At 49.3% G+C, this 17,608-nt stretch overlaps 1 protein-coding gene across 2 annotated transcripts in view; it reads left to right on the forward strand.

Annotated features, from left to right (window-relative positions):
• Znf282 (zinc finger protein 282) overlaps window positions 1-16,911 on the forward strand; it is a 28,694-nt gene extending 11,783 nt beyond the window's left edge. Inside the window, exons 3-8 of one of the 2 annotated variants that reach the window (XM_036181183.1) lie at window positions 366-492; window positions 1,279-1,398; window positions 3,553-3,672; window positions 5,227-5,343; window positions 6,110-6,223; window positions 13,071-16,911. In XM_036181183.1, coding sequence (XP_036037076.1) covers window positions 366-492; window positions 1,279-1,398; window positions 3,553-3,672; window positions 5,227-5,343; window positions 6,110-6,223; window positions 13,071-13,891 — 1,419 coding nt within the window. In that variant the 3' untranslated portion in view covers window positions 13,892-16,911. The remainder of the gene's footprint in view (window positions 1-365; window positions 493-1,278; window positions 1,399-3,552; window positions 3,673-5,226; window positions 5,344-6,109; window positions 6,224-13,070) is intronic. The other variant, XM_036181184.1, reaches the window with a different exon arrangement.
• Window positions 16,912-17,608: the final 697 nt, after the last annotated feature.

Below are 17,608 nucleotides of genomic sequence, written 5' to 3' on the forward strand. Positions count from 1 at the left end.
CTCAGCAGGTAAGGGCTCTCGCTACTAAGCCTGACAACCTGGATCCTGGTGGAATATGAGAACCAGTTCCTGCAAGTTGTTCTCTGACTTCTGCATGTGTGCCATGACATAGATGCTGCTTCTACACACATGACAACACACAGCAAAGAAATAAAAGGGCAGCACTGACAACATTGCTGTTGGACACCTAGGAAGGCCAGCTGCAGGGGATTCGGAATCCATAGGACTGAATGGATAGGACCTGGGATGTAGAAACCGGGGTGCTGGGAACAGAGGCCAAGCTCTGAGATAGGTTGGCTCTGTGGCCCCAGGAGACGGGGTAAGGAACAGCAGCAAGCTGCTGACTAGAACCCTTGTTGGCCCAGGTCCCGGTGACCTTCGTGGACATTGCTGTCTACTTCTCGGAGGACGAGTGGAAGAACTTGGATGAGTGGCAGAAGGAGCTCTACAGCAATCTGGTGAAGGAGAACTACAAAACCCTCATGTCCCTGGGTAAGGACGCCCCCTCCGGCCAGGGCTCCGCTGAGGGCTTCAGGACGTGGAAGTGTTGCTGAAGCTCTCCTGTGTCCCGCCTGGTCTGCAGCCGCTCAGGCCCAAGCAAACACACAGAGGCTTGTATTAACTACAACTGCTCGGCCATTAGCTCAGGCTAACCACCGACTAGCTCCCACACTTCAGCTCTGCCCATTTCTGTTCATCTTTATGTCGCCACATGTTCTGTGGCTTTACCTGTATGTCATAACATGCTGCTCCCTGGATGGCGGGCTGGCATCTCCTGACTCAGCCTTCCTCTTCCCAGAATTCTCCTTGTCTGCTTATCCCGCCTATACTTCCTGCCTGGCTGCTGGCCAATCAGCGTTTTATTAAACCAGTGTACAAAAGCATTATCCTACAGCATGAAGGAGCCTAGTGGAAAGGAATACAGAGCTTTTTATGAGAAGATGAAAATGAAAAGGTGACAGCCGAGCCTGTCTCTGTGGTAGTGTATGTGACACTATGTTACTCTAGAATACCATAAAATAGAAAGTTTGCACCTCCTGGGTTGTATCCTAGCAGCTTGGGGTCAACCACGGGCTGTTGCTCTTGACTTTTGGAAACCAGTTCTTTCTACATTAGAAGCCTGGGATCCTGTTGGCTTGCTCTCAAGTTTCCTTCTTTACTTAGTGACTACCATGCTCAGGAACATTGGTACCAGAGAGCCCTGCTGCATCACCTCAATCTGAATTCACTAGTCACCTTCACATAACCCCTCTTTCCCGCTTTCTCTCCATCTCACAGACACGGATGGCCCGGTGTCCAAGCCTGATGCTCCAGTCCAGGCAGAACCCAGGGAAGAGCCTTGTGTGTGGGAGCAGCAGCATCCTGAAGAGAGAGAAATCCCAGTGGCTACAGACACAGGTGATGGCTGTTGAGCTGGGGTGGGGACAGGGAGGAGCAGGAGAGGAGAGCTGAGCACCCTGCACTCGCACAAGGAGCCCACTCTGTGGGTCAGGAGAGAACAGCTCTTAGTGCCCCTAGGGCCCACTGAAGCCACAGTTGTAATATGATCACAGTCATGCCCTCAGGGCCTGAAACCATGCCATACTTATCGGCCTTTGATAGCTCTAAACTTACAGCCAGGGAAGAGATGGGACGTGGTATATACCTTTAACCCTAATGCTCAAGAGGCTTAAGAGGCAAGTTGATTTCTGTGAGTATGAGGCCAGCCTGGTCTGTGTAGAGAATTCAAGGCCAGCAAGGTGACATATTGAGACCCTATCTCAAAAAATAAAATCCAAGTAAGGAAGGGCTTGGGCTGAGACACCTCCCAGACTTGATGGGGTACATGAGATCTTAGGTTTAGGAACAGCTAAAGGGCCCCGGCCCAGTCTCAGGGAGACTGACAGGTGAGGTGGAAAGGAAGTCTGCATGAGAAGTGTGGTTCTGACTGGCCAGTTGTTCACTGCCTGAGTGTAATCCATACATCATAGCTCATTCTTGCTTTGATACACATACCTCCCAACTCACCCCAGGTCTCTTCCCTCACTCATAAAGGAACCATTAGTCCTAAGAATATCATATTTAGCAACTTTTACTGGGATAGAAGACACTAGGGTCTAGCCAAAGCTCTGCCTTGGAGGACTTTCCTGGGTGCCTCTGCTTCCTCAACAGTGTTGGGCAAGGTGTGGAGTAATGCTGTACTGGTGTCCTCTGCTTCACTTATGAACTCTCACCCATTGGTTCTCGACCCCCACCACTGTCTTTTAATAATATTTTCATGGAAATTTCCAGCACTGTTCTTTCTCCTTCTAGATATTTAGTTTTATTATAGTTTATTGGTCATAAAATTCTCCATTTTAAATTATTAACCCAGGGCTAGAGAGATGGTCCAGTGGTTAAGAGCTCTGGCTGCTCTTCCAGAGGTCCTGAGTTCTATTCCCAGCACCCACATGGAGGCTGACATCTATAGTGGGATCTGATGCCCTCTTCTGGTATAAAGGCATACATGCAGATTGAGACTCCCCCACACCATTAGCGGCTCCCCTCCACTTCCCTTTCCTGCAGTCCCAGCAAGGTAGGCCTGCCTCTGTCTCTGTGGATTTCACATGATAGATGTTTCATTTCAGTGCCTTTCCCAGGCTTCATCAAGCACCACGTTTATTCTTGGCAGCTGTGGTTACAGATTCTAATATTGTATGGCAGATTTTTACATTTTGGGCCCTGTGACCTCAGCAGTTTCACTGAGTTATCAAACTATTGTGAGTCACAAAACAAAGCCAGGACCACTATCCCACTTTAGATGAGACGGGCATTCTGAAATTCAGAGAGGTTTCTCGGAGCAAGATGGCGGTGGAGTTGATACTCAGGTCACCCTCTTTAGATCCTCACCTCGTCTCTCCTGTTACCTGAGCTGTCTTCTGCCAAGAGCTATTACATTGTCCTAAAGCGCTCCAGAAGAAGATGCCCTGCTGTCACAAAGCATATTCTGTGAAAAATACAGGTTGCTGGCTTTCATACTTAAGGTTACTGTTTTATTCACCCAACATCAGGATTTGGTTGTGCTTCTACCCAGCCTGATTGTTCCATAGAGCAATATGTTTGTGTCTGGCCACTAGTGTAAAACAAACAAACAAACAAAAACCAAGGGTAAGTGACTTCTGCACAAACATGCTCCACGTTCTGGTTATCCCCACCAGTTACATGGAACGCCGTCTCCAAAGCCTCTCTGGCTTCTCGTACTTCATGCTGCTGTTGGCCTAGTTTTTCTTCTTTGAGACATTATGTAGCTCAAACTGACCTCCAACTCATGATGGTCCTCCTGCCTCAGCCTCTTGACTGCCAGCATTGCATTCATGAGCCATCACATCCTTTTTCTTATCCCCTTTTCTTGAATATTCTCACTTCTCTGCTCCTGGGACTTTCTGCTCCACAGGTCCCACAAGACTCCAGTAGGGATCCAGGATTCTTGTACTGTCCCCTGGAAGTGCTGACAACCGCGATTCTGACCACGGAACATCTTGGTGACCCACATACTGATAAAAGATTCTAAGAAGTGTGGTTCTCTCTCCCCAGGAACAGAACCCCTGGTGCCTGCACAGGACATGTCCTCCCAGGTGAAGCGTGAGGAAGCCTTGTGTGTCCGGGGCCAGAGGAGCCTGGAAGAAAGAGCCATCCCCACAGAATCCATCACTGGTAAGTGAGCCAAATAGCCACTTGGCCCAGGAGTGGTGAGGCGAGGTCTGGTCTGTAGCCCCCGAGGGTGTCAGGCTAGAGGGGCGTGCTAGCAAAGAAAGAGCTATGAATGCAGAACCGGACTGAGACAAGGCTTCTGCAGAGTGCAGACACGGTGTTCAGCATTGAGGGTCTAGAGCCACATCCAGCTTTGCTTGTTCAGTTATGTTTTCTCCGTTTAGACAAGTAAGTTTTGGATTGTCCCTCTGACCCTATAAAAACAGCTTAGAACAAGCACTTTATTGGGCTCTATGGGTGGCAGAATATCAAAGCCATAACACCTGTTCCTAGACCCAAAGATACATTACACAAATATTTATGGACTGCCACTTCCAGGCCAGGCACCCTGTTGCTGCGTACCATGGAGAGCTGCTCCTCCATGGTGTTTTAGCTGGGCTGTATTTAGATGAGAATCTGCTATGGCAGGTGTGTGCATGAGGCCCAGATCTCCAGACAGACAGAACCAATGGTTTGTGTGTGTGCAGTGAGATCATGTACATGTACATGTGTAGAGGGATTTGCTAGCAAGTAGGCTAGCAGGATGGGACCTGGGAAGACTGGTGTTGCAGCTCTATTCATAAGATTGTCTGCTGACAGAATCCCTTCTTCTCTGGGTTGGCCATCTTTTTTATTAAGGCCTTCACCAGGTTGGATGAGGCCCATCCCCATTATCGTGGATCATCTGCTTTATTTAGTTTACTGACTTAAATGTTAATCTCATCTAAAAAAACAAATACCTTCATAATAACATCCAGAATGATGTTTGACCAAGTATCTGAGTATTGTTGCCAAGTTGACACTGAAAGTAGCTACCATATGCTACTAGTGAATGCTCTATCCCTCCTCCAGGAAAGCCTGAGACACACAGGCAAGTGATATCAGCCAAAGGGCAGGAACTGTGTCTTCACTGGTTGTCAAATGGGTTCCTTAAATGTATCAAGTCTCTAGAAATCATTAAGAGATAGAAAGGCCATGTAAAGGATAAATTGGGTTTGATTTAAAAAAAAAAAGAAAGAAAAAATTTTGATACAGAGACTAATATAGCCAAGGCTAGCCTCAAACTTCCTATGTAGTCAGGGGTGACCCTGGACTTCTGATCCTCCTGCCTCCACCTCCCTAGTGTGGGGATTACAGGTGTCACATACCAGTCTAGTAGACTGTGAAAAAGGATGTTTGTCCTAGAAAAGTTCCATTCAGATACTGACAACAGGTTCCCTGAGGAGGCTGTTTTCCTGGAAAACGCTTCCATGAGGCACCAGAGGAGAGAACTCCTCCTGGTTAGTTAAGTCTCCGGAGACATTCTGCATCCTGTGCACTGCCCTGTGACATCCACTGACCTTCAGCCACAGCTCCATTCATTATGGCCAGAGTGGGTGCAACCTTTAGTTAATTGGGATAATTTATTTATTCTTATCGTTGACTTTTAGGGAAAACAAATAGTTGCGTGAAGTCAGAGTTACCACACAGACTGGTGAGAACCCCTCTCTCTAATGCCTTTACCTTTGTTCTTCTGAGGAGACTCCCCCATCTCCGCCCAGGACCTCTTGTCCCGGATTAAGCAAGAGGAACAGCAGTGTGTGTGGGACCAGCAGGACTTGGCAGAGAGAGACATCCCTACAGACCCCAACTCAGGTGAGAGATGTCAGAGTGAGTTATTAAATTTGGCATTCATTGTATCCATGGAACTGATACAAAAATTACCTTAGTATTGCTTTTTGAAGAGTCAAAACAAAAGTCTTCTAAAAGCTATGTGTATTTATGTGTCAAAGAGCAAGTAGTTTATATTTTCTAGAAATTCTTTTCCTTTTTTTTCAGGACCTATTTTATTTTTACTTATTTGTATGTGGGTGCCTACAGAGGCCAGATTCCCTGGGGCTCCAGTACAGAAGGTTATGAGCTGCCATGTGGGTACTGGGAACTGAACTTGGGTCCTCTGCAAGAGCAGCAAGTGCTCTTAATCACAGGGCCATCCCTCCAGTCCCTTTCTGGAATTTCATTTGTATCTCCCCTGAAAATTGGGGGGGGAGGTCCCAGCTGTTTAGGGAAACTCACCCCTCTGGGCTGGGGATGGTCTATGTGAGTTTGTAGAGTGGGGAGGTCTCACCCTGCCCTCTGTATCTGGGAGAGAGGATGGCAAACTGAGCCTAGAGGTCTACTGAGAGAACCAGGCAGATGGAAGCAGAGTCCCCTCCCAGAGCCCCCAGGTCTTGCCACGGGCTTGTCAGTGGCTGCTCCCTCGGCACTGCTGGTCAGGTCAGCCAGCTGTGACCCTCCGGCCTTCAAAGCTGAGCTTCCCTCCAGCATAGCCTGGCCTCGTAGTCTCTCTAGAGTTCAGTGGATAGTGGATGCTCAGAGAAAATGAATGAAGTCTTAAGATTGCCTTTTTTCCTGACAACAGACTCTCTCATCTCAGCACATGACATTTTGTCCTGGATCAAGCAGGAAGAGCAGCCGTACCCATGGGGCCCACGTGACTCAGTGGAAGGAGAGCTGGGACTAGACTCCGGCCCAAGTGAGTGATATGTGCCTCTTCTAGAACCCTGGGGTGCCTGGTTCAGAGCAGTCGAAGCCTGCAGTAGAGCTGCGTTCCTCAGCTGACCCCCTTCTAGGACGACTTTGCTGGTCACAGCCTTTTCGAGTCTGGAGAAACCGTCACTGGATGGGAGAGGTGTGAGTCCTCGTTTGAAGTGGAATTGAGAGCAGTCTGTTTTTGCAGCCTGTTGGCAAACTAGGATGACGTAGGGGAGAACCAGAAGATTGACCACTAGCATTGGAAGAAATGATAATAGCAGCCACCTCAGCAGCCCCTCGCCACCATTTCTAGATTTGGCATTTTTAATTTACTTAAATTTTATGTTTTAGAGTGTTTTGGGCAAAGGCTCATTGTAGCCCGTGTTGGCCTTGAATTCGTTATATAGCCAAGGATGGCCTTGGACTCCTGATTCTCCTGTTTCCATCTCTTCAGTGCTGGGATTCTAGGCTTTGACCACAAACCTGGTTTTATGTGGTTCTGAGGATCAAACCCAAAGCTTTAAACATACTAAGGTAGGCACTCTAACAATGGAGGCATATTCCTGGCCCTTTAGGTCTGGCCTTGAAGGCATAGGAACTAGCTCAGCAGGCATTGCCAGGAAGGTCTGCTCAGCCCTTGTCCTTGGCCCCACCGTCCCCTTTCTCCAGGTAGGCCTGAAGGAGCCTTTCCTTGGGTCTGTGCAAGTGTAGCAACAGATCTGGGAAAGCCCCCAGAAAACTTGCTAGGCTTTACAAAGGGCTATTTCCTACTTTAGTTTGGATATGATAACTCACAGAACATTTTGAGTCAGGGTATTTTATTTGGGGGACATCTTTGAGCCCTAGAATTTAGGAGGCAATGCCCAGAGTTGCAGAGGCATGAGGATCTAGAAATGTCTGCCCAATCAGTTGCTACAGCCTTTCTGCAAGGCTTCTCTTCTTCCTTCTGAAGGGAACCTGCCTCCTGCTTATTAACACTAGAATTTGGAACCAGCGTTTCACCTGTGGTTCTTTGAGGTTTAAGACGGCTCTAGTACACAGATCTTTGGTGTCCAGCACCCTCAGCAGGTGGCTCCCAATCCCTTGTGATTCCAGCTCCAGAGGATCTATCACCTTAGCCTCCATGGGCATTGCACTCATGTGTACACACCCACACACAGATACATATAAGTAAAATGAGATCTTTAAAACCTTTGGATATATTTATTTTAGTTTATGTGTATAGTGTTGTTCACATGCATGTCTAGGCACCATTTAAATGTGATGTCATTGGATCCCATGGAGCTGGAGTTATAGACAATTGTGAGCTACCTAGCAAGCACAAGGCCCTGGGTTCGATCCTCAGCTCCAAAAAAAAAAAAAAAAAAAGGTAGCTTTAGTACAGTGGTTGCCAGGAATAGCTAGATGGACTAGATGGGTGCTTTGGAAGATGTGGTATTATGTGTAAGAATCTTCTGGAAAGGGATTGGCAGGAAAGAGGATAGCAGAGGCAGAGGACAGAATGCAGGAATAGGTACTAGCTGGCCGGCCAGCCTCCTTCCCAAGTCCTAGGCCATGCACAAGAGTGTATGTATGCACAGGGTGTCCTTGTTGGACTCGAGGTCAGACTTCAGCCCAACTGGATGTGGTATTTTAGTGAAAGAGGCTCCTTATTTTATGTATTAATAAGTGTGAATTGAGACTGTAGGGAAAGATTGGAAATCCAGTTCACTAAAAACTATTGTGAGTGAGACTGTATTAGGCAGGTCTGGATAGAATGTTTGCTTCCAGAGGAGGCTGAGTTAGGCGCTCAGATGCCCTGTGTATTGAAGGTACTCTCTTGAAATTCCCATGTTAACCACTGCCTTGGGTCAAAACAATGGGCCCCACCTTTTCTAGCTTCTGTTTATTGAACAGTACTTTATTAGCACCTGCTCGGTGCTATGTGGTGTTGTAAATACACAGAACGGGCAGGAAGGAAGACCTTTTCCCTTGTGGGAAGGAGAAAGACGATAAACCGGCCACCAGCAATCACATTAAGTGAAGGCAGAGTGTGGCCAGTGCGCCAAGATGCCAGATCAGGAAACCAGGGGGAAGGGGAGCCAGCGAGGGGCTTAGGGCAAAAGAACCGGGAAGCCTCCTTGGAAAGGGATAGCTGAATGTGCTCCAGACACCCGAGAAGAGGAGACATGGGCCTGTCTGGAATAGCAGACTATATATAGGGAAGTGCAAGGGCAAAGCCAGGGAGGCTTTAGGGGCTGGGGCTGGGGCAGTGGGTAAAGCTCCTATAGCGTGTGTGTGTGTGTGTGTGTGTGTGTGTGTGTGTGTGTGTGTGTGTGTGTGTGTGTGTGTGTGTGTGTGTGTGTGTGTGTTCAAAGAACAATTTGTTGGAGTCAGTTCTCTCCTTCCACATGTGGGTTCTAGATCACTCAGGTCATCAGGCAAGTATTGAGTGCCTTTACCTGCTAAGAGTTCATGCCAGCCCTGGACTGTGTTCTAATAAGAAAGGAGCCTAGCAGAGGGTGTTGAGTAGGGTAGTGTAATAAGATCTAATTTCCTTACTCTCAAGTGTGCCTGGCCAATTTTTTTCTTTTATGTGTTGGAGTGTTTTATCTGCATGCATGTATGTGCACTGTATGTATGTTTAGTGCCTAGGGCCAAAAGATGATATTGCATCCTCTGGAACTGGAATTCTGGACAGTTGTAAGCTGCCATGGAGGGGCCATGCTGGGAATTGAACCCAGATCCTCTTCAATAGTCCTCTCCAGCCCCCTGGTTTCCATTTTTACAAGGTCAGTTCAGAAATGGGAATGGAGGGTATAGAGCTAGATGGGAAGCTAAGGAAATGTTTTGCAAGTTGATAAGTTTGCAAAAAGCCAAGTGATGTCAGAGTGGGCACAGAAGCAGTGCTCGTGGAGAGAAGGGACACGTGTGAAGGAACCATCAGGAATGCTTCAGATCTGGATCTGAAGGGGAAGGTGAATGGCAGGACAGTTTGCTGAAGTGCTCAGCCTGGGGAACAGGCAAGTAGCTATGGAAACGGAGTGTTCTGCATTTGACTCTATTCATATCTGAGGCGACTTTTAAGTAGTGAGCTGAGTAGATGAGTATAGGAGTCTGGAGTTCAAGAAAAAGTTTAGAGCTGGACAGGTTGAATGACTTTAGACACCATCTACCTGGTTGAGTCTGACATGGCACTCACTTCAGACATGAGTATCCAGTTTGTGAGGCTTCAGGCCACCTCTACCTAGTGCTCCAAATTCTGGGATTCCTGCTGCCTCTCAAGTTCAAACACATGATAGAATTCCCTGCAAAATTCAAGGATGTGCCATGCTTATCGTTGCAGTTTTATTATAGCCAATTGATTCAAATCACAACCAGCAGGAGTCAGGATATTCCATGCTTCCAACACATCGATATGTGGCAGTATGCAGAGGGACTGCGCCCTGTGAAGCTTCCCTAAGCCTCCGTGTCCAGAGCTTTATTGTGACTGTGTCTGGTTGAATTAACGCCATGAGATCCAGCTCTTTCTTTCATCCCCTCCCTCGAAGCTGAGTGACAGATCCCAACTTTAATTATGAGGTTGATCTTTCTGGCCAGCCCCATTCTGAGTCATCCTATTAGTGTCAGCTGTCTGGGGTACACCCTGAGCCCATTCACGCACTCCATCAGGGCCCACTTGGAGCAATAAGGACACTTCTGTTAATACTTTAGAAACCTCCAAGGACTTAGAGGCTACATTCCCAGGACCAGATCAAAGAATCAAATAATTACATTAGTTGTTTCAAGGCTTGTGGGCTGTGTGAGCCCTTAAACCACACAGACGACAGTGAAGGAAAGAAATCTCAGTAGAGACCAAAACATGGCCTCACTGAGGCTAGAAATAAAATAATCTCTTGGATGGAAGGGAGAGAAAAGTTATGTCAATCTCCCAAGAGAGATTGAATATGCTTGGCAGGGAAGAGGCTATTGGATTATTCATGACCATGAGGCTGGAGATAATTCATGACCTTCACAAAAGCTGTTTCTAGCTGGTGTGGTGGCGCACACCTTTAGTCCCAGCACTTGGGAGGCAGAGGCGGGTGAATCTCTGTGAGTTCAAAGCCAGCCAGGGCTATAGAGTGAGACCTTTGTCTTAAAAACAAAAAACGAAAAAACAGCTGGGGATGTAGTTCAATGGTGGAATGCTTGCCCAGCATGTGTAAGGTCCTGAATTCAAACCTGAGCAGGCAGGGAAGGCTGAAGTGAGCAATGTGAGTGGCTCTGACTCCTGATAAAATATGGCTATGTTAAAGAACAGGGAAATGAGCTTAGGTGGCAGGTGGGGCAGGGCACATGGGATTGGGGGCAATTTTTTCCTTTATTTTATGTGTATGAGTTTTTGCCTGGATATATGTCTATGCACATGTGTGTACATACCCAAGGAGGTCAGAAGAGGTCATCAGTTTCTTTTGGACTGGAGTTACAGATGTTGTGAGAAATCTTGTGGGTGTTAGAAACCTAACACAGGTCCTCTAGAAGGACAGCAAGTGCTCTTAACCACTGGGCCATTGTAGCTAGAGTTTTCCTGCCTAGCCCACAGTCAGGATAAATCTCTCTTATCTTAAATTAACCCATTTCTATTAGTCTATAAGTTGCCATGTGGCTCATGGCTTACCAGTACCTTACATCTCGCTTTTCATGGCTGCGGCTGGCAGTGACTCTCTGCCTCAGCCTTCCACTTCCCAGAATTCTCCTCTCTCCTTGTTCTGCCTATACTTCCTGCCTGGCTACTGGCCAATCAGTGTTTTATTTATTAACCAATCAGAGCAACACATTTAACATACAGAACATCCCACAGCACTCCATCTATCCAGCTCCAATACCTAGACTCTTAACACCCTTTAGAGCCCTGATTTCAACTACCTTGAGGGATAAAAAAGTTTATTTTTCTCTGTAACTAGAACAGGCAGTTCAGGGTCAGACTTACTTGATTTGAGGACCCAACTATGTTTTTGAGGAACTAGGTTCTTTCCGCCTCTTTCAGTGGCCACCATTGGCATGGCACCAACCTTGAGCTGATGTCAACACCCATCAGCTATCCCAAGCATCACATACAGACCTGGCAAGAAGAGGAAAGTCTATTCTGTTCCTACAAACTCTAAAGCAATGTTTCTCAACTTGTGGGTCACCACTCCTTCTGAGGGGTGGAGTAATCCTTCCACAGGGGTCTCTTAAGTCCATCAGAAAACACAGATATTTACATTATGATTCGTAACAGTAGCAAGATTACAGATATGAAGTAGCTATGAAAATAATTTTATGGTTGGGGGCCAATACAACGTGAGGAACTGTATTAAAGAGTCACAACGTTAGGAAGGTTGAAAATCACTGCTCTAAAGGATAAGGAACCTTCCAGAAGTCTCCCAGAAAACCTCTTACACCTACTTACCAAATCTCAATCTCTTGCTTGTATCTGAATCTAGTCACTATCAGTAACTAGAAAGTGGAAGCTCCCATGCCCGTGCACCAGGAGACACAGCTAGAGGAGGATGGGGAGTGTGACCACACAATTGCAGGGTGGAAACGCAGAGTCACTGAAGGCAAGAGCCAGGGCACCGGCCTGTGGAAAGGGCCCTCAGGACAGATGTGCAGTTTTCTGCAGCTCATGCAAGTGCTTGAGAGAAGCTGGAGGATTGGGATTCTCTAGGCAACTGAACTGAGGAGGAATTAAAAGCCACCATGGTGTTGGCTATTGAGTGATTGTACTGCTAGACCTTGAGTGTTGGATAGGGACAGTAGAGAAAGCAAAGACTGGGGGGGGGGGGAGGGGGACCCATAACTCAGTATGATAGAGGAGGCATAAAACTCCTAAATATAGGGAATTGATGAGCTTTGGGACTCTTGGCCTGGAGATGCTGGGGTGCAAGGGAAAGACACTATTGCCTGGGTAGAAGCAGTTTCCTGGTGAGCCATGCTGTGGAATGACATCATAGTTTTGTTAGAGGCCAGGTCCCCTTAGATCCTGACAGGACCCACACCATCCTAGTCACCCAACTTGCTTTTTCAGGCCTGGTGCCCTAACTGCACCTCCTTCTGAGGTTTGGGCCTGAGCTCACTCACTGTGCTCCATTCTGGTAGACCTCTGGAGGGTTTTCACCTAGGGCAAATTCTCTCCTTCCTGTTGAGAGAATCTCCAAAGATAAATTAGCATTGCCCCTCAGACTACAGCTAAGTTTGTTTGTTTGTTTGTTTGTTTGTTTGTTTGTTTTCCCAAGATCGGTTTTCACTGTGTAACAGCTCCGGCTGTACTGGAACTCATTCTGTAGGCCAGGCTGGCCTCAAACTCACAGAGATCCTCCTGCCTCTGCCTCCCGAGTGCTGGGATTAAAGGCATGTGCCACCACACCCAATTCAGTCTATCTTTACAAAATTTCAAATGTGTTTATTTGTGTGTTTGTGTGTGTTGGGTGAGGGTGTTGCCTGCATGCATATCTATGCTCCCTGTGTGTGCCTGGTGTCTGTGGAGGCCAGAAGAGGGCATCAGATCCCCCCCCCCCCCCCCGGCCCGCTCCCCGCCCCCAGAACTGGAGTTAGACAGTTGTGAGCTGCATTGTGGATGCTGGGAATCCAATCGGGATCTTGAGGAAGAGCTGGCACTCTAGACTCCTGAACAGGCTACCTTTGAAGTTGACTTCTGGGTAGCAGAAGCTATCTGGAGGGCTTTCCTATCCCTATTCCTAAAGCACAGGGGCTTTGGTGAGCATTCGGGCTCACCTTATCAGAGAAACTGAGGCTGGGAGGATCCAGCCCCGCTCTAGGACTCTGTGGGCTCCTGAAGAAGAGGCCTGTCGTCGGTGTGTCACTTCTGTCTTTCTCCCTGCCTCCAGGTGACAGCCTGTTGCTGGTGAAGAACCCACCCCCAGCTTCTGCGCAGCCCCAACCCCAGCCTCCCCAGCAGAGCCTGCCCGCCTTGGCGGTGCCGGAGAACCCTGGAGGCCCCGGGAGCCGCAGCCTGCTGGAGGACGGCTTCCCCGCGCTTCCCGGGGAGCGCAGTACTGGAGGCGAGACTCAGCCCAGCGGCGAAGGCAGCGCGGGGGGCGGCGGCGGCGGCGGCCCTGGCCCTGGCCCTGGCCCTGGTGCGGGTAGTGGCAGCGGTACCGGTGCAAGCACGGGCAGTGGCTGCGGCAGCTGCTGCCCGGGCGGCCTGCGGCGGAGCCTCCTGGCTCACGGCGCGCGCAGCAAGCCCTACTCTTGCCTGGAGTGCGGCAAGACCTTCGGCGTGCGCAAGAGCCTCATCATCCACCACCGCAGCCACACCAAGGAACGGCCCTACGAGTGCGCTGAGTGCGAGAAGAGCTTCAACTGCCACTCGGGCCTCATCCGCCACCAGATGACACACCGTGGCGAGCGGCCCTACAAGTGCTCCGAGTGCGAGAAGACCTACAGCCGCAAGGAGCACCTGCAGAACCACCAGCGGCTGCACACGGGGGAGCGGCCCTTCCAGTGCGCGCTCTGTGGCAAGAGCTTCATCCGCAAGCAGAACCTGCTAAAGCACCAGCGCATCCACACGGGCGAGCGGCCCTACACGTGTGGCGAGTGTGGCAAGAGCTTCCGCTACAAGGAGTCACTCAAGGACCACCTGCGCGTGCACAACGGCCCTGGCCTGGGGGCCCCGCGGCCGCTCCAGGTGCCGCCAGAGCGAGACTAGGGTTGGGCTGGGGGGCGGGGAGGACCGGACTGAAGTTGGGGCGGGCCCGGGTTCCTGAGGACCAACCCTCCTGCCCCACAGTGCTCAGCGCACCTCCCCGCCCTCTCCCCACCTCCTGCTGGAAATCGGCACAGGAATTGCACTCCAGACAGGGTATTCCAAAGGGTGGACCTGGGTACCCCAGTACTGTCCAACCCTCGTGGACAGTCCTGCTCATCTCATAGGGTGGACCCAGTGGCCAGGGAAGGTTCCAGAGGGACAGCAAGGCGGTAGGGATCGGTGGGACACTCCTCGAACTTCCTAGTGTGTCCACTGGCCGCCGGGGCCACAGATTCTGATCAGGGAAAGTGACCAGGGAGTCTCAAAACCCTTCTGAAATAAGGAAATTCCATCCATCCTAAGGTGAGGAGACGCCCTGAAAAAGAAAGATGCAATGGGAAACTGAGGGTGCGCTAAGGGGGACATTCTCGTGACAACACTGCCTCGCGCTCTAACAGCGCTTTGTACTTTTTTAAAAAGTGTTTTCTATCCGTTATCTATTTACACCCTTAGCTTATCCCTTCCAGATAGGTGGGGTAGGATTTTCCCGATGTGGTGAGTGAGGAAAGTGAGACACAGGTGAGGTAGTTGTTGAGCAAGACCACGGGAGAACAGTGTGGCCCAACAGCACTGGCGCCCAGCCCAGTGCTGTGTCCCCACCGCACACACTGCCTACCTCTGTCGGTCTCCGACCGCTCTCACCTGGCCTTCCTGGTCTCTTTCCTCTCTCCCTTCCCTCCTCGGATCCCCCAAATTCTCTCAGAAGCAACAGGGCCAACTCCTGGGGTTACTGGGAACGGGGAACTGATTGGCTGTAAAATGTCTAGGCTTGTTCTTGGGAAGGCTCTTTCTTCCTTGACATGAGCCTGGGCCCCCAGCCTGTCTTTCCCAATTCTTATCATTCAGTCAGGTGCAGCAGCAGCTTTTCACTGCACAGTTAAGGCCAGGCCCTCCAGAGGCAGCTGGTGCCCTGGATCAGACCTCACCCTGATGATTTACTCCAGCTTCCCAGGGCACAGGGTGAGGAAAGACCGGCTGCCAGAGTAACCACCAAGGAATGAGACTCTGCCCCAGAGGGCTGGGCAAGTGGGTGCTAGAGCCTGAGCTCTCTCCTGCCCTGGGCATCCCAGTTGGTGCTATCTGTTAACTGATTGTGCTCATGGACATGGACACAGACCTACTATGCTCTGACCCTGCAGGCGTCTTGGGAAGCGCCCAAAGGACTCCTTTTCATGTTGGTGCATCGCTCCATGGCTCCCAGCACCGCAGCCTGGGGGGCCAGTCTCCATTTCAGCATCTTGCATGGCCAGGCACTGGGGTGGGGTGCCGTGCCCCAGGACCCTTGTTTGTGTCAAAAATGGCTTTCCTGCTCCTCTTGTGGATCCTGTTTCTCTCCCAGCTAGGGAGCGTGGTGGTGCCAGCATTTCCTGGCAGCACCTTCGTGAGCGCTCTGCTTCTGTCCTGCTCATCTGCGCTGCTCCGCTTTCCTCAGACCCCTTTTTGCCGTGCAAAGGGAATTCTTGAAATTAAATAAAAGGTATCCAGATTGCAGACTGCATGTTCCCAAAGCTGGGGGTCCTCCAGCATGGCATCCTACAGCAGACCTCAGTGAACTGCAGCCCAATAAGCTGGGATTTCTTCACTCAGCTTTTTGAAGGAGGCTGATCTTAGGAAAACAAGTTATCTTGAAATATGTGCAAGGGAGGGTTCAGTGGAGTTCCGGTAGAGTAGGAGGGGCCTCCAGTTCAGGGATTGTTTGGGAGGGGACAATATACTACTTTTCAAAAGCATAACAAAGACAATAATTCATCATCTAAATCACGGAAAGTAAGATCCAAATATTTTTGACTGCCGGAAGTGTGGGGGGGAGGGGTAATAGCTACTGAGACATAAGTTTGAAACATTTAATACAGTTTGAGTTCATTTTACCCCTAAGAAGCTGATTCCCAAAGAGGTATGTTGATGGAGCTATTGACAGCCAAGGCTCTGGAGCCCAGTTTGGTGGGTCCTACCACCCTCCACTACACTCTGAATGGCTTTTGTTAGCATGGCCCCCTTTCTGATGTGAGTGCTAGGAACCAAATCCAGATCTTCTGCAAAAATAGCAAGAACCCATCTCTCCAGCCCCAGATATGTGTGTGTGTGTGTGTGTGTGTGTGTGTGTGTGTGTGTGTGTGCTCGAGCGCGCGCTTAAAGTCTTAAATAGTGAAAAGTGCGGGGAGAGACCCGGAAAGATGAAAACATCCAGCGCTCAGAGCTGCTTCTAGATCCTTCAGAACCTGTGTTCATTGTCCAGACAGCTGACTCCTGGTTTGCAGCATTTCTCTGCACTGCCACCACACACTCTGGGTACAGAGCCTTGCAAAGGCTGCTTCTCAAAAGTACAGAGACAAGGAAGGGACCTGGGGAGCCATAAAAGTAGTATTCACTCTGACAGACCAAAGATGGATTCCAGCCAGTGCAGTTGGTGAGTGGGTTTACTGAAGTAATTACAGAAGCATGGATAGCCAGGCGGCAGCAGCACTGAAGAGTTACCTCCACCCCCCACCCAGTGCAGTTTTCTACCTCTTACACACATTAGCATGTCTAAGATTGTATACACTGGGCAGGGGGAGGGCCAACCAAGTCCTCTGGTGAGGTCAGCTGTGACCCTTCCCTGTCTTTCCACCAGGGATAGTCACAGCCTCACTGCCATTATCTTAGACCCAGTGGCTGTACTGTTTATTTTATTGAGACCGTGGACCAAGATCTCCTGTAGGCTACCACAGCAGCTCTGCTTCATGGTGGTGATGGTCATGTCTACCTTCCAGAGGACTGCTCTGTGACACTGGTCAGGACCTGAGTCCCTTAACTCTTTTGTTTGTTTGCTATTTTTGTTTTATTTTATTTTTTGAGATATCGGATCTCTTTGTGTAGGCTTGACTATCCTGGAAATTGATCTGTAGACCAGGCTAGTCTCAAATACAAAGATCTGTCCGCCTTTGTCTCCTGAGTGTCCACCCTGTGGAACTTTTTTTTTTTAAAGACAGTGTCTTATTATGCAGCACTGCCTGGCCTGGAACTTGCTGTGTAGACCAGACTGACCTGGAACTCACTGAGATTTGCATGCCTCTGTCTCTTGAGTGCTGGAATTAAAGGCATGCACCACCAAGCTTGACCTAGTCCCTTAACATTGTGTGATTTGTGTCATTCTATAGAAAAAGTGTTTAGAGGCTAAGACTAAAGACAGATGGGCCTTGATCATTATTCAACACTTAGTGTCAAGCCTGAAATGTAATAGGAGAGAAGAGACATTTGTGAGAATGAAACCATGTGGCTGCATGAGGCTAGATGTAGGAAACATGCTTGATCTCCCTTAGGGCTTGCCACAGTGGCATGATACAGAAAGGCTGGAGAACACTGGTCTAGAGAAGCCAGTGAGCACCAATACCCACAATGCCTGCCTGTGGGTTCCTGGATCATATTCCAGCGGCTTTCACTGGACTGGTGCCTTCAGCTACAGCATGAGTGGTCCCAATCCTTGAGACAAACCCCGGGACACTAAGCTCTACTCTCAGAACTGACCAAAGGCAGTGACTTTCAGGATGTTGGCCTGTGCACATCAATCACTGAATTACTCATTCTGATGTTTTAGCCCATGTCAGTTTTGGGGGATGGTTCACATGTAGCTGCAGTTAG

This window comes from Onychomys torridus, chromosome 3, assembly GCF_903995425.1.
Source record: "Onychomys torridus chromosome 3, mOncTor1.1, whole genome shotgun sequence".
Lineage (NCBI taxonomy): Eukaryota > Metazoa > Chordata > Mammalia > Rodentia > Cricetidae > Onychomys > Onychomys torridus.